A 16,100-nucleotide genomic window follows, 5' to 3' on the forward strand; every position below is an offset into this window, starting at 1 on the left:
GAAAAAGCATAGTTTGGACAGGGAAGGTAACAAGTACACTGGATCTGTGAAAGTTGTATTCTTGATCCTCAACGAGACCCATAACAAGTGAGATAGTTGTGGGTGAGGCTGGAAAAGAGTCCAGGAACTGTTAGCACCAATTAACCATAGATAAGAAAACAAAAGCTGCCATTATTTATTGCTTGCATCGCATAACTAGCTTGAGAGCAGCAGAGCGCCTTGCAATAGGAGAGTGCCAGTATTAGGCTGGTCACTGTGTACGTTAGCGCAGTACTGTTGCTGGAAGAAGAGATTATATTTGTCTGGCAGGTATTGTAGAGACATGTTTCTGGTGTTTTTTGGGGAGGCCATTTCGAGTGTATATTGGGATGGAGTTCTATATGGTTGGGGCATGGCAGGAGAGGACTGCTGCAGAAGGGTAGAGTTTAGCTTCAAGTATGTTGGTGTTAGATTTGAGACTGCTTAGTGGGTGAAATGTGCAATTTTTAATAGAATCCTAATGGGGAAGGGGAGCCCAGGAAGCTTGTGCAGTATTCAGTGTGGCTTAAAGGCCAGTTATGGGGGCATTTAGCCCCACTGATGTGAGAGATCAGAAAGGCTTGAATAATTGTGCAGAAGTCAGTCACCTGGAGGGATGACAGGTTTCATATTGTGGTGTGTGGAGCTGTGTAGTCACATGGTTTGCACCTTTTTTGGCTATGTGCTTTTGGAAGGAATAGCTACTGTCAGCAATGAAGGCCAGAGATTTGTCAGAGTTGGACAGCTGGCGATTGAATCCTTCCTGCCATTGTTGCATGAGTTGATGTTTGGTGGGGGGGACTGATGCAGACATTCAGTCTTGGTGGGGCTCAGTTTGTGATGGGCATTTGAAATACAAGTTTGGATGGTAGCCAAGTATTCTCAGGATGCAAGCATTGTCCTGTGGGCCACTGACCGTAAGTTACAGCTGAATAATGGCAGTGTACTGATGGACGACTATGTTGGAGACATTTAGGAGAGCTCACAAGGATTCCATGTATAGAATGAAGACAATTGGGGAGAGGATGTAACCTTGGGTGGCCCCACACGTGATTGGCAGTTGGTTGGACCTGAAAGAGCCCATCTGTACAGCCTGGTGTCTGCCAGATAGGAGAGATGCGAATCATTTGAGGACGGTCCCAGAGAAGCCCATCATATCGGCCAGTGAGTTGTTTAATGAGGGAGGCCAGGAGGAAGTCGTCCATGTAGTGGTAGGTTTCATGTAAACAAGTGTGTTTAAAAGATCTTGAGAGGTAGTTGAAGTCGATCCAGAAGAGCAGTGCCCAGGAGAAATGGATAGCGAGGCTCCATTTGGTTTTGAGGCATCGATTGATCTGATCTTATCATTTTTGTTAAGGTATTGTGTCACATTTCTCTTTTGAAGCCGGCACCTCGAGGATAAGTGTGGGCTTGGTGCAGTGCTGGACTACTTCGAATAAGGCTTTGCTGCATCAGAAACTGCCTCAATGGTGGCGGTGTACTTCGCTGACTTAGCGTTGGAGAGCACATGTCTGTGTTGGGTGCATAGGGATTGGAGGGATGTGCGATTGTCTGGGCTGCGTTCCTTGAACCGCCTGTTTTCAAGGGTTCTGATCGAGCGGTTGCATAATGTACATGCTAACACTATGCGTTTACTAATGGGTCATGCAGTTGCCACTGAAGAGTGGTTGACCATCTGCATTCTGCGGTCTGATAACCTACCACCACACTTCTTATGTGCCCTTTACGGTACTCAGGCAACATTGATGAGCTTTAGGGCACTGAGGTGATCACAGGCCCTTCTCATCCATTTACCTCTGCTTTACTCCACCCACCCTCAATCTACTTTGAGATCCTTGGGAGGTGCGACTGGATTGAAAAAGCACTGATCAACCGAGCACCAATTCTATCCAGTCTTCACCTCGCTGCCACTCCAAACCACAAGGAATTCTCACGGTTATGGCATCACAGTTCATTACAGGGGAATTGATCACGTTTCAGGTAGCTGTATGTTCTGCGGATATCTGAATTTACAATTTCCCAGATTAAAACCTCCCTTTAACCAGGCTTTGACACAATTATTCATGTTCAACCACAAGATTTCAGAGGTGATAGCCGGGTTGATTTTGGTCGGACTCCTAGCGGAAGAGGGAACCTGGAGTACCTTTAAATGGCTGCAAAAGACACCTCTGAAGTGTCATTTCCAGGACTTCCATGTCATGCTGCACGTGCCCAATGTCAGGTTTCAGTGGAATTACACAACGTCCCACCAAACATTTGTTTTTGTTCGTGATCTTGATGAATTTGCATTCTTTGACATCTAAATTCCAATTTTGTCAATGTGGAGCGGTTCCTGGCATGAAGTGTGGTGGGAGTGCATAAAGGAATGGGCTGGAGGAGGTTTGTGCGCTCGAGCCTCAGTGAGGTTCCTTCATCAGTGCAGAGCCATTGTTCTTGTATAATAGGACTGGAGCACTTGCAAGATATAGCAACACTGCCAACCCAGTGGTAATATAATGTGATTTTTTTTTTTTATTGTTGCTTTTGTGTTTTGTCCGTGCTACCAACTATTACATCAGATCTATGCGAAAACGGCAGTATTTATGCTGGTGGTAAATATTCCAGTGTGCATTCCATTTTTTGTTTTACAGGGTGGGGTCACTGCACTCTACCGTCTCAATCCCTCCATCCCTCCCCCGCCCCCCACCTCCATCTTTGTATACGGGTGTAAACATAGATATCACCACTGGCATCTTGACTCTGGCATTCTGTTGCCGGCATGAAAACCATCAATGATTGGATCATTTGGCTTCCACAGAAATGTCCCAGTTCGATTTGCAGCAACCCCAGCATTCTCCTGAACAGTCATTGCTGTTGAATTCTAAAAGTTTGGGCATGCATTTTAGCCCTGAATAACTGCATGCTTGAAAGTAAATCCTGGGGATTAGCGGAGCACTACCTCCAAGAATTGTTTTTACCAATGGGTCAAAGTGGGGAGATTGTGCAGCACTGTTTTCTGGAGAAATTGGATTACAAGCCATAGCATTTACAGCCAGTTTTGAATAAGGGGATCTGGGGGACGTTAGGGAGATATTCCAATACTTTGATAGCAGGTTGCAAACGCATACTGGAGTCCACGCCAGTTTAAACAGTGCCATGCCACTGGTGCCCAGGAAAACAACGTGGCATAAGTTTCCACATTACCCCCAGAAAATGGCCTCGCCAGTTTCACATTGTCAACAGGCCGCAAAGCTCATACCCAAAAGGTACTCATTCTACATTCTCAGGAACACCAGTGTAGAGGTAAGCTTCAAAGAAGGCAGCTTCAAGTGCCATCTAAACTATCATAATATTAATCCAGCAACCAATTAAACCTCAAGGCACACAGGAGTGTAGGGCTGTCGAAAGATAGCTTACCTAGAGGGAAGCAGCAGATGACGATAATTAGGATCCCAAAACCAGCACCACTGCCCTCAAAGTAGTCTGTGACTGTGAGCGGGGTGCAGTTAGCAAGCAACTCTGCCCTGATTTGTTGCGGTTGACCACATGGGTCACCTGGAAGTGAAAGAGAATCGGGTTACATAGAGTACAGGCAAGGATTAACGGGAAATGGAGTTGTCCATCTTTGGGTTGGGGAGGAGCTGAAGGATTGGACTCTGGTGCATTAAAAAGTTACCACAGAGCTGTTCACGGACACCTCTGTCGTCCTGGTGTTATTTCACGTGTAGGCACGCCACAATCCAGTCATTTGGTGATTTCATGGTCTCTGTACTTTAGTTCCGACCTGTAGCACTATCTTACCTCCATTCGGTGGTCACATGCAGAGGGCTGCACCATTTCTAAAAAGGGTCTCTTAACATGCACCTATAACCAAATCTGAAAACACCAATTTTTTCCAGATAAAATATAACAATTCTCTCAATTGACTTTAACCCTTGCCAATCACAATCTATCGTCTTATTTATGGCACAAGATTCAAAGTCGTTCATACTTATTTCCTTTTACACTTCCTTTCTCCTGTACTCTGAACTCTCTATCACTTTCTGCATTTTATTTCTTCAGGCCACAGGTTCTCAAATGTTTTGGCTCCTGATGTGACAACTTGCCCGGATTGGCAACAGAGCGTAATCTCCCATGTCTCCGAGGCCTACTCTGCTTGACCCACTAGGTGCCCACATCCATGCCCTCTGTGCCAATACATTCTGACCAAATGTACTGTTCCGGGTACGTCTTCCTAGTACTCACCTGCGACCCATTTAAATACGTTGGGCTGGATATCATTAGCGGTAAAGGAGGTCACATTAACCAGGACATCGAGGAGAGATGTGGCTCGAATCTGTTCAATTTCATCTTCAGTGAATAACCTAACAAAAGAGCAGTTAAAAACAATTAGAAAATGTTAATAAAACACTACAGATGCACCATGAGCTTTGGGTTTGAGGGCAAGAGGAAGTGTTCATGTATGAGAGAAGAAAGGTTATGGTTTTGCTGGTCATTTGGTTTTAGTATACGTGTGAATACTGGTAAACTGGATCCTCCCTAAATTGCAAGAAAGCATTCTGCACATATTTTTTGCACACATTATTGAAGGACAAATACATCGAATTCGTCTTCGCAGATACGGGTCGCCTATTTCATGGCGAACAGACTGGCCTGCACAGCAAACAAACGGTCAGCGAAAGAGCAGTTCGCTTTCTATAGCCAGTCTTCGCTGTGTAGGCCAGGAAGCGGAGCGTGGTGTGGCGATGACTGAGGTAAGGAGATCAGCATCTCCTTACAACCTTGCAGGTTGGCATGGGGGAGATTGTTAGGGGGTATGGGAATAGAGGTAGGGGCCAAGTTGGGTGGGGAAGTGGGCTCACAGGTCATCCGACCGCCAAACCCACAGAGCGGTGGGGTAGACTACAACGGATTTAGAGGGTGGGATCAGTCAGAGGAGAGGTACTTGATGGGCAGGATTCGACAGGTAGAGGATTCAGGGAGCTGTGGTTTGCTAGAGTCACATAGAACCCAATGAAGAATGCTTTCTTCATGGATCTGATCCATAAGGCCAGGCTTTTGACTTCGAATGAGTGATCACATGTGTGACTAGGCGTAAACACGCAGATTTGGTCTCTCAGAACGACTGGATGATTCTCCATGCCATTAGGTGAGATTGAGTAATTCATGGGCAACATAACTGTCACTGCTGCATTTCCAGCTCTGTAGCTTAAAGAACAATTCCCTTGGTGAAGCACCACAATGTAATTCTAGGATGCACCAAGAAGGGACAGTGTGTAGCAAAGTAAGGCAGCCGAATGCTACAGGACAGGTTTCCAATGGGAAGGAATTAATCGGTCTGTTGAAAGTGCTTCCTCCAGTCATGGAGATTTGGAAGAAGCTCTGCCTGCCATGTGCATTTCTGCCAATTTGAGCTTATTTGGTTTCCTCAGTCATGATGCTTTGGAAGCAATCAAAGCAAAGATCCAATTAAAGCAATAGCAACCACATGTGTCATTTGCCAATGTTTGCTGTGTGACAGGATTTTGCCCATATTTGGGTATTAATCCAACAGAAGCCTGCATACAGTGGCACTGATTTTTACATTCTGAGAAAAAGGACATATTGTAGCACAAACCTGTGCACATGCCGATTTTTTTAAAATTATTTATTCAAACTAGTAGATGACTACTAAATGTACAGACGGCCATTGATGCTGCTCTTGTGCCTCCGGATTGAAAACAAGCCCTCACAGAAGGGGGCGGTCATTTACCTGATGTGTGGGGTTTTGGTACACTGGAACTCTGGGCATAGGAGTTCAGAAATTAACATTTCTTTGTCCAGCAGACTAATTAAAATGAGTGGCAGATGGATAAAATGCTACTTTGTCAAGTGACATTACAGAAATGTCGCAGCATAGAATTATAAAATAAGGAATTTAGCATTTTTTTGTTAGGAGCGCACATATTGCCATAAACTGTATGGTCCGTGCATTACCGTTTTGCGGCATGAAGGTAAAAACCATTAAGTAGTAATGACACCAACTACACCCTCTCAACCTTACCCCGCACGTCACAAAAAACAGAGCATTTACCCGTTTCTGTCATTTTCAAACCAGAACCTATCGCCGTCCCGCAGACGCCCAAACTGGTCTTTGATGATGGCGCTGAACAGTTCTCCAGGGTTTCCGTCACTCTCGGCCATGGCTCCTGGTAAGAACTCCAGCTTCGATATGTCATTGCCATAAAGGGTCTTCAGTTCCTGAAAGCAGTAAGGCAGCTCATTAAGTCAGGTCAAGTCTAAGGCCCGGAAATACAGACATGCTCCAGAAGCTCACTTGGGACCGCTATCGATCCTCTTGCTAAGGGCACCATGACTCATGTTTTAACTGAAAATTGATCACATCCTGGCTAGGAGTACATCCAAGTTTTTTTCCTAATCCATAACTATCAAACCACTGTGCTTGTGGTTTTAACCATCACACTCACCTTACTGGGAGTGGATCATTTTCACCGCCATGACCCACCTTGAAGAGCTCACTTAAGTCCTTGTTCTACCACCTTTCTAAATGGCGTGTCTTAGGCATACCTTGCTCTTTTGCGAGTGCTTTGTGGCATCTTGTCCGTCAGGAAAGCCAATCGGACCCCTTCTTCGAGGGAGGCCTCTGCTCCGGGACGTAATCTGTAGTCATCGCGGTCAGGGTTCTTCCTCCACCGACTTTGCTTGACATTTCTTTGCTTGTGACACCACCATTATTTTCCTTTACATCCCTTTATGATCCATTCAAGCTTAGAAACCTCTGGGTATTAAGCGTGTTATAAATAACTTATCATATCATAACCTATCACATCCATGGCTAAAATTAGTGTCCGTTTTCCCATATTCAGTTATATTTCTGACCAACTCTTTGTCCCAATTCCACTCAACAAATATAGTCTCCAATTCTTATCATTTTTTAAAAGTGTTTCCCTTCCATCTGTCCAGTGCACTATGCTGCAATGTCTTTCAGTTTCAGAATGCTGAAACTGTACCATTTAGTCTTTCTCCCCCCACCTGGTAGCCAGTGATTTAATTGCGGAATGTGAACCACACATTTTTCAGTGCAGGATGTTCATCACAAGAAATTCACCTACAGTATTTAATAAGGTAGAGATAGTAAGTATCTCAAAGGGGATCATCTTTGTTTGTGTTGGAGTTTGGTTATGATTTACTGGGGACAGAGCGAGGTTTCCCCCGCATATGCTGCTGCACTGAATTGACAAATTGCGAAAATTCAAACAATCATTTGGGGAATGGAAAAAATGGTCACACATAGGACCTCACTCCCACTTAACCATCTACCCCTGCAGCAAATATTTAGGTTTCCCACAAGGATCCTGTGATCCTGGGTCTTCCTCTACCATGTCCTGGCAGCATTCTGCATGTTGGCTTGAGTGAGGCAATGCTGCTCAATACTAGACTTTAAAGCTTATTACCTATTTGCAAGAATGCTTTGCACCACCTGTGTATGTGTTTCAGAACTTGCAGAAAGTAAGAGAACATGGGGATTATTACAAATGATGCGGTAATGTTAAAACTGGCATAATTTCCGAATATCGCCAGCCTAATAGCCCAGCAACCTTACAGTCTTGGGAACCTATGCATTCGAAAACCGCTGGCTCCTACATGGAGGAAATACTTCTCTGAACTTTGGCTGTAATGGTCGAGGTGTAATTACTGCATGCAATAATTCAATTGATCCACAAAATAACGCATTTCTCGCGGTATTGCAGCATAGTGGTATTTGCACAGCTAATACCAACTCACGAATCAGAGCAGTTAATGCTAGAATTCCTTTTTTAGATGAGAACAATTACCGCGTGGACTTTCAAGAGCCAGACAATTCCAGGACACTTTTAGGCTTCATGTTATTGTTGAGCACATGTTTGATATGGAGTGTCAATCATTTTGCAAAAGGGTGAATTCTCCTGTGGGGGATCTCAATTGATAATGTACTTAATTTATTTCGTAATTAATCAATACGTTATTGGCTGGTCAGTAGTTGTGTCATTTGGGAATTGTCTAAAGCTAGTGCCCAAAGAACACACTTTTTTCACTCATATAGTTAACTGAGTCTGCCTTCTTGAATCGTACTATACCGCAGATAGGAGATACGCTGACCAAACTGGGGCTGCCACAATGAACCAGGGGCCACTGTGGCACAGAATGCGACCCACGTTTGCATCCCAAATGCATATTCATTTCTAAATTTCTCTTTGGCAACACAGCATATGGAGGAGTTATTAGGCCTTTTAATCCAAACAATTTTGACTTTGTTTATTTTTTTAGGTTTCAAATGCTATTTCATTGACTTTCAAGCAGCCATGATTTGCAGAATTTTTCACCCCCAAAGACTAGCCCCTGATGTCAACAGGAACAATCCCCACTCCCACTGAGAACAGTCCGGTACTAGAGCGGCATTTCATATAGCTCTTTTTGAAATCTAAGTATGAACATCCTAGAGCTTGGAGCAGTTTCACTTACTCTCCTGAAAAGTATTGTGCACGTTTAGGGAAACGCCTTGGTCGTAGACAAACCCTACTGCAATTTCTTTTTGTAAAAACACAAGTGAGGAGTGGTTTTGTCTCCTTTTCAATAAAACATGTTCTAATCAACATAACACCAAATGCATCTCATTGTAAATGACTAGAAAGGACAGGGAACAAGCAAAAAAGCTCCTTTCTGCCACAATGGCAAGACAATTGCTGTGGGAGAGATTGTAACCCTGTGTCCACCAATGCTTGCACCCTCTTATCTACTTATATCAGGTGAAGACCTCAAGCGCCCCATATAATATTTAATGGTAAGCAAGAGACCAACCTCTGTCTGCATCAGGCCTTTGAAACACCAGAAAGTTCCTCCCTGTCCATTAAATGCCCAGGTGCAGTGAATCAGAAATTATGCTTCTTGGCTCACTAGACCCGGTGCTGAAGTCTCTAGTGCTTCCAGCTCCTCCATTGGCAACCTGATTATCTTTAAAGAGTTTGGAAACCGAACACTAACTAAGCACGTTAGAACTGGAAGAGGTTTTCTATTGTATATGCCTCTACATCTTAATGATTTTGTTTAAGATTGCGGTCCCACCCCAGGCCTTATATTTAAAATGTTGCAGTTTATTTATCCAAGCTTTCTAATTATATATGTTCATTGAAAGACTTATGTAGTTGTTCTGTAAAAGATCTTCAGTAGTTTTTAACAGTTCTCCAGAATGAGTTTCCTTTTAAGGATCAACCAATTAACTCATGGAATCTAAACTTTGTTTTGAAACGGGGGGATATAACTTCCGGATATGAATCTGTATGGTTCATTAAAGCTCCTCGCCATTAATACTGTTTCTTGATGGCGCCATAACTTGGGAGTAAGTGAAAGGCAGGCATCTTCATCATAGCACCCCTACACTGTGCTATATCTGTAGGAGGTAGTCAAAGAAATCTCTTCCATTTTACATAGTTTCCAATTTCAATGTTATTTATTCTATTTCTCTGCCTGTTTTTCCAATCGGAGCTTCACCACGTTAGTAACTAAGAGTGCGACATACACATTCTAACATAACTAAAGCAGTAACAACAGCTTTTCACAGTCAGTCATCCCTGTAAGACTGGCTTTTGGAACGACATTCACATGTTCAAACCATAAGTGTGTTGGCTGTCACCAGGCCTAGAGGGCATTTTGGGAGAGCATTCCTTCAGAATTTCTTATATTGAAAGCTCTCAACTGTGTATATCGATTTGCTAGTACTGCTACGGTACTCATTACAAATAGTGCAAGCTGATAAAAACCTAATGGTTGTTTAACAGATGCGTACATCCCCATTTTCCCACTACTGCGGTTGCCCTCAGACCCACCCATTCTGCCCTGGTATCTCTCTATAAGCCAATTAACTTGATGAAACCGTGTAATTCTGGACATAAGCATACATACTATTTTAGTAAGATGAAGTTTTTCGGTTTTCCAATGGTGGTCACCACATCTATCAGCGCCACTGACCTCTTTTAGTGAAGTGTTGAGGTCGTCGAAGTCCTTCGATGTACTCAGACTGAAGAACTGGCGTGCTCGGTTATAGGTGGGGAGCCCCAGATCCCGCCCTCTCTGGATTCTACTTGCCACGTAGTCCATGCGGGAATACTTGATGGATCCATACCAGTAGTCTGTAAAAAACAAAGGAAAGACAAGTCAAATAATCTCTTGTAATTAGTTGGTGACAGCATAATAGTCCCAGCAACATGTTTGCCATCGAGACTACTTAGTGATAAAGTACAGCATTATTCATGTATGTACTTGTTTTGTTTAGATTTCTGACAGTAAAATATATCTTCTAATTTTTAATACAAATATCACAGTACTCCAAGTTGCTATGTCTTTGTAAAGAAAATCATTGACTAAAAAAATCATCTCTTTCATATCGAGCGTGCATCTTAGTTGCTCCTTTCTACATCATAAGTACCGCTAGACCGACTGCCCCAAATGTTAGCATATGGAGGCAATTATTGACGTCAATTAGAATGTTCGGAGCGCAGTCGATGACTACTACTATTGACTGCATTCTGACTTCTTAAGCAGACTTTTTTTCCGCATTCAAGAAACAGCAAATCACTTTCACAGCAACCTTTTCTTCAGCAATGAGTGGGTAGGTGGTCGATCTTTTTTAGCAACCATTTGGCCTTCCGGCGCGCACTGAAAACATCTGTTCCAACTGCTATACCACCCGCCTTTAAACCCTAATACATCTCCTTCTAGCGCCAAGATGCTTTGGCGATTGTGTGCTTTATATGTTCAGTTAACATAACAAGACGTTCCCTCTTTGGGAGGATCATTTTTTCACTGCAGTGTCCAATTCTGAAACTGAAACAATGAAAAATGTGTTCACCGTCTTCGACAAACCGTTTATTTGTAGTCACTTCAACTGTTATTTAATTACTACAAAAAATACATTTAATTTTCTAACTCACTGTCTATTTACTTTACTCGCTATTAAGCTAATGTTTTTTTTCTTCATCATCATCAAAACTCCAAATTCTGTATTGCTATCACCGCTATGTGCTAAAAGCTTTCTAAACCTTGGTGGGACATCAAGTGGGATAACGACCCTTCCCCAATTTATATCATTATCCTGCCTTAAAGACCACTCCCTCAATCTATAAGGCTATTTTATTTCATCATTTGAGTTTTGTATTGATATTCCCTTGGATTAAAATGGCAGCCATTGAATAGTTTGATGGAAAGACATCAGTAAAGAGCTAGCTGTACAGATTGTCCTAGTAGAGGACTCGAGTTAAAATCTTAACAGTCGGTTCTATGTTGCACCCCTTGAAATACCAGCAACGTAATTTCCACATTTTTTAAAAGCTCCTTCCACACCTCACTATTCCTTTGCTCCCGTTTTAGGGTGGCACGCTTCTGCAAGCATTTTTGACAGCATCATACAGTTGCCTGCATTCAGAACCCACAATGCTTTGACATGTTTGTGACATAAGCTTCTCCTAAACAGGATGCAACACTGAAGGATTTCGTACATGTGTTTCAGCAGCTTTGACCTAGTTAAGAGTTCGCCCAAAAACCTTCTTGTCCAGGCTAATATTCCTTATATATGTAAAGGGAATATACAGTGAATAATGTCACAATAAGTCATCTGCACAACCATCATTACCCTGAGACTGGGCTAACATTTTGCACATGGAAAGGAAATATGTCCAAATGATCTTTGGATACAAAGGGCATATCTGATGTTGCAGCTATTCTATTCTCACATGCAAAGCATGAGGCAATCCAAATCAGTATAAAAGCTTAAATGTTACAAATATCTTAATGTTGTGGTGAGTGTTTTGAAAAAGGAAATGAGCACCATGCTTGGTGTGCATAGTGATTCATGCACATAGCCCTTTTATTATAGACATGTGTCAAATATAAAGATCTTTTGTTCCCAAAATGCTCTGTTTTTATGCAAAGCAGAATGGAGCTCACATTGATGCCATTGTCCTCTTCGCCTTTGTCATAGGGGTATTTTGACAGTAAGACACAAGAGTGTCTAAGACTGCCCAACCTTCAGTGATATCACAAGATAGTTTATATGCTCTTATTAGGACTAAAATGTAAATGATCATTAGAAATGAACATGGTAGAAATTGCACAAAGAGCCAGTTTACAATATTAGTACAGTTACATAATTTCCTTTCTTTGCTTTTTTAAATAGCTGCTTTGGCAAAACTAAACAGGGACTCCCATCCCTCTCAAGATCTGGTCACATAGCCAGCAACAGGTAGGGTGGCTCTAGCAGACATGCACTTGATAACGTGACATTTGGACAAGAGCGAGAAAGAGGGAAAGAGAGGGGTTGGGGGGAAGAGATGATACACTAGGAACAGCTATGTGTAGGTATTGCTGCTGATGATGCATGTTTGAGTCCAGACAACTGAAATTGTTTCTTTTCACCACCTCACCCTTTTTTAAATAGTATTCCTGTACAGTTGATATGATAAATAACTGAAAGATGTGTGCACTTTGTTTTACTTACACTGAACCATAAAGTATATATTACATTACTTTTTGCTTCATCCAGCCTCATCTATCTATTCTTTAAAATAGTGCATGGATGTGATTGAGAACTCACTAATCATTACTCAACAGCAAACAGTTACTCTTATGAACTAGAGATCATTATAACTCACTGTTTATGATTAGAGGGCTCTTATTACACTATGCAGTCTGCACGTGCACATATTGTCGTGCACATATTGTTCTTAATGCCCAAGTTTATGGAACTCTACAGATAGTACAACTTTACATTTTTGTGTATGTTTCTGTGACAGGAGAAAGTTACGTTTCAAGAAAACTGAGTGTAGCGTTTTAGCACCATTGTGTTTCGGCTAAACTATTTTTTGTCAGCTATGTGTTTAATTCTTAAATTTGGTTTAAAGAGGTTCGAATTCCATTATTTTTTTATTGTTTTTAACGTATTGTTGTTCAAATTGCTCAGTTAGTTTTGAAACGGCAATACACTTTATAGCATTCTTATTCCTCATTCTCGCACTAAAATTCGCCCCAACACAGACTTAACCAAATGATTTTGGTGTGGATTGGTTTTTAGTTTCCAGTTTGCTATTCTAGGTTTTCTTCTACTGTGATTTATTTATATTTTCCCTTTTGGGAAACTTTACAAGCACGATCAAGACATGGCAAATATCTTAGTCTTCACATTTTACCTTTCAATGGTTGTGATATCACGGTTCCCTATTTTATATCCCCTTACGCAATCACGCAGTTCTCCTAATGATCTGAAAATGGCAGTCTCCCAGATTTGTTGTTTTGCACCTCCCTCCACTTTATATAAATGCATCTTATACTTGACAAAGTACCCTCAAGCGCTGAATGACAGCTACTAAACCATCTTGTGATTCAGTTAAAAAACACTGTCTGGGTGACCTAAAAGACTATTGCGCTTAATCAGTGGGTTTTATTAAATCCATCAGACCTCCTATTTAGTATGTCATGTGGCACTCATAAGACGCAAGGTCTACCACTTACAGGACTTCTTGCCGCAGATGAAATCCTCAGATGGATTAGCAGATCATCCCCTGTTGGTTGAGGCATTTGCTATGAAAAGATCCGCTTAGCCTTAGCTGGGTTAATTAAGTCTCTGCACTTATAGGCTGGTAGGTTTGTACCAGAAGTATTGGGTCATGTCATACTCTTATTACTAAGCCTCTTCGTACCAGTTTGATCTACAATTCTTTTTGGGAATTCTGGACTACAGAGCTCTGATTTTAGGGAATATCTCGACTGGTTGTACCACCAGATCAAATATATATATATTTTTTTTATGTGAAATATTTAATTTTTGGCTCTTTCTTCCTTATTATGGTGGTATTTCCTTTTTTATCTTTTTTTATCTGTGATGTGCAACAGTTGTTGCTGATTTTAATGTGGTCTTCTGTTTGATTTTGTGTGTTTTGTAAAGGTTTGAATTAACCAAATACAAATTAAAAAAAATAAATCCTCTTGCAGATAGTTGGGTTTTTGTTAAAGTCTTCGTTAAAGTCTCAAAATAAAATTGTGATTGGGGTTAATTGGATCATGACCCTCTGCTCTGTACTCTTTAGCAGAGTTGCATGTTTCCCTATAGAGGGAGCCCTGCATGGGGGATTTGGTTTTAGCGAATTTACAGATAACAGGTATCCATCCTGGTGAATGAACGCACCTTCCTAGAAACCACCTTCAGTTTACTCTAGGGAATGTCATCTCTAGGCGGCCCTCAAAGTCAGGGAATCTGCTCAGTAGTAACAACATAGTCCGGGGTCCTCCAGGATGATTTAGAATTTGGATTAGGCATATCAGACATTGCCTCATCAACTCTGCCCCCTGCAGTGTCCATGCATCCAGAACTGTTACTGTCCACTTATGGCCTGCTCTTATTGGCCCCTCTCCCGGCCTTATTGTTTTCAATTATTATTAACTATGGTAATATCCAGGAATATTGTTTCTACTCACACCCACAATCAATTAAATACTGTGCCAACTGTCCTTGCCCTTTTCTCTGTTCATCTTGCACCGGTAGTGTGCATTCCCACTTTACTCACTTCAAAATGTCTATTCTGTGATTTTATGATATACAAAAGAATGGGACTCATAATGTGGCTGTGTTAATGTATACTGGCATGTTACTGCACTGGCCAACTACGAGTTTGCCAGCGAGGTTGCAGAATTACCTCTAGCTAATAGCTGGAGGGATGGCGTACGTTACCTGTAATACAGTCAGAATTCCCCATGGAGTCCAATAGGAATCCATGAAATGGGGATTTACAGAGTCTACCAACACTCGTAATCCAGTGGTAATACCGCTGGACTGAGTATGGGTAACGGTAATACAGTTTGCCGGTATTCTGGTGGATTTACCGCCAGAATGCCAGCAAACCTTTAATAAGCTTCAATGAAATTAAAAGAAAATAAAAATACAAAAGAAATACAACCGTATAAAAATAAATTAGAAATGTATGGACAGGCCACCTCCTTCTAAGCTTCAAACACTTTTCTGCTCCTATTTAAGGTGCATATGCATTATTGCATACTAGAAGGAACCTAACAGAAGACGTTTACTGGTGACGAGTGTCCCGTTTGATCCGCTTTGTCACAAATGGAACTTGTGCGATCCATAGTCAGCAAATAAGTGGTAGAAAAGCTTGACCATGTTTTTACCTCTTAAGTCTTCTACCACAATGTTGTCCTCCCGCTCAGCAATTTGAGAGGCCATTCCCAGTAGCAGCTCATCCGTGTCTTTGGGGTTCTTCAGGTTGGGGTTCTAAAATAAACGCAGGCGTTTAGACAGGTAAAAAGTATTATTTTTCTCATTAATTACTTCTGAGAAATTTCAAATGCAGTTATGCTGCAGGTAATGTTTTTCACCTCACCTCAACAATTTGAGGACCATGACTAGTTGGTCATGTAAAGACAGTTTATGGGACATGGTACCTTGTAGATCAAGGACCCATACTGTGTAGCACCCTGACTCCACCTTCGGGAGCAAAGCCAAACAAACCAACAGCTCTTCAGAAAAGCCCTTCAGTCCAGCAAGCCTTTGACTGGATTTTAAACGACGAGACTAAGCAATACATTAGTGACAGATATACAACCACCACAAACACTGCTCAGATTGTTATGGTCACCAATCCACTCAACATGAAGTACTATTTCCCATACATATCAACTATTCCTTCTCACTCATACTGTTATGCCAGACTTAACTGATCAACTAGTACAATGTATAGCAAACTGACCACCAGGCCCCTTGAACAGGAAGTTGGCAATTAAAACCTTCATGTGGGAGGAGACAGGGACCATACATTACTACATTATAGTTGAGGGCAAACACTCAAATTTATTTAAAGAATTTTGTTGAAGACGCAAGGCCACAGTGTCCAAGAACCCATTGAACTATAGCTTGCCCTTAAGGAGAGAAGCAAAATTACAGAGAAATACAATGGTAAGAGAATTGTTAGAGTTAGACCATTTTAAATTATGAAGCTTTGAAAATTGGTCTTAATGTTGAGATGGAGCAATAGCAAAGAGATCAAGTAGGTAGGTGCTTAGAATGC

At 41.8% G+C, this 16,100-nt stretch overlaps 1 protein-coding gene across 2 annotated transcripts in view; it reads right to left on the reverse strand.

The window, feature by feature from the left end:
• Window positions 1–16,100, reverse strand: part of LOC138504305 (dual oxidase 2-like) — a 134,478-nt gene that overhangs the window by 57,102 nt on the left and 61,276 nt on the right. For both annotated transcript variants that reach the window (XM_069624713.1, XM_069624712.1), the window contains exons 11-15: window positions 15,205–15,307; window positions 10,003–10,163; window positions 6,071–6,237; window positions 4,243–4,361; window positions 3,415–3,552 (exon numbers count right to left, since the gene is read on the reverse strand). In XM_069624713.1, coding sequence (XP_069480814.1) covers window positions 3,415–3,552; window positions 4,243–4,361; window positions 6,071–6,237; window positions 10,003–10,163; window positions 15,205–15,307 — 688 coding nt within the window. The remainder of the gene's footprint in view (window positions 1–3,414; window positions 3,553–4,242; window positions 4,362–6,070; window positions 6,238–10,002; window positions 10,164–15,204; window positions 15,308–16,100) is intronic.

The sequence above is a fragment of the Ambystoma mexicanum genome, chromosome 11 (genome assembly GCF_040938575.1).
Source record: "Ambystoma mexicanum isolate Mex_15411 chromosome 11, UKY_AmexF1_1, whole genome shotgun sequence".
Taxonomy (NCBI): domain Eukaryota; kingdom Metazoa; phylum Chordata; class Amphibia; order Caudata; family Ambystomatidae; genus Ambystoma; species Ambystoma mexicanum.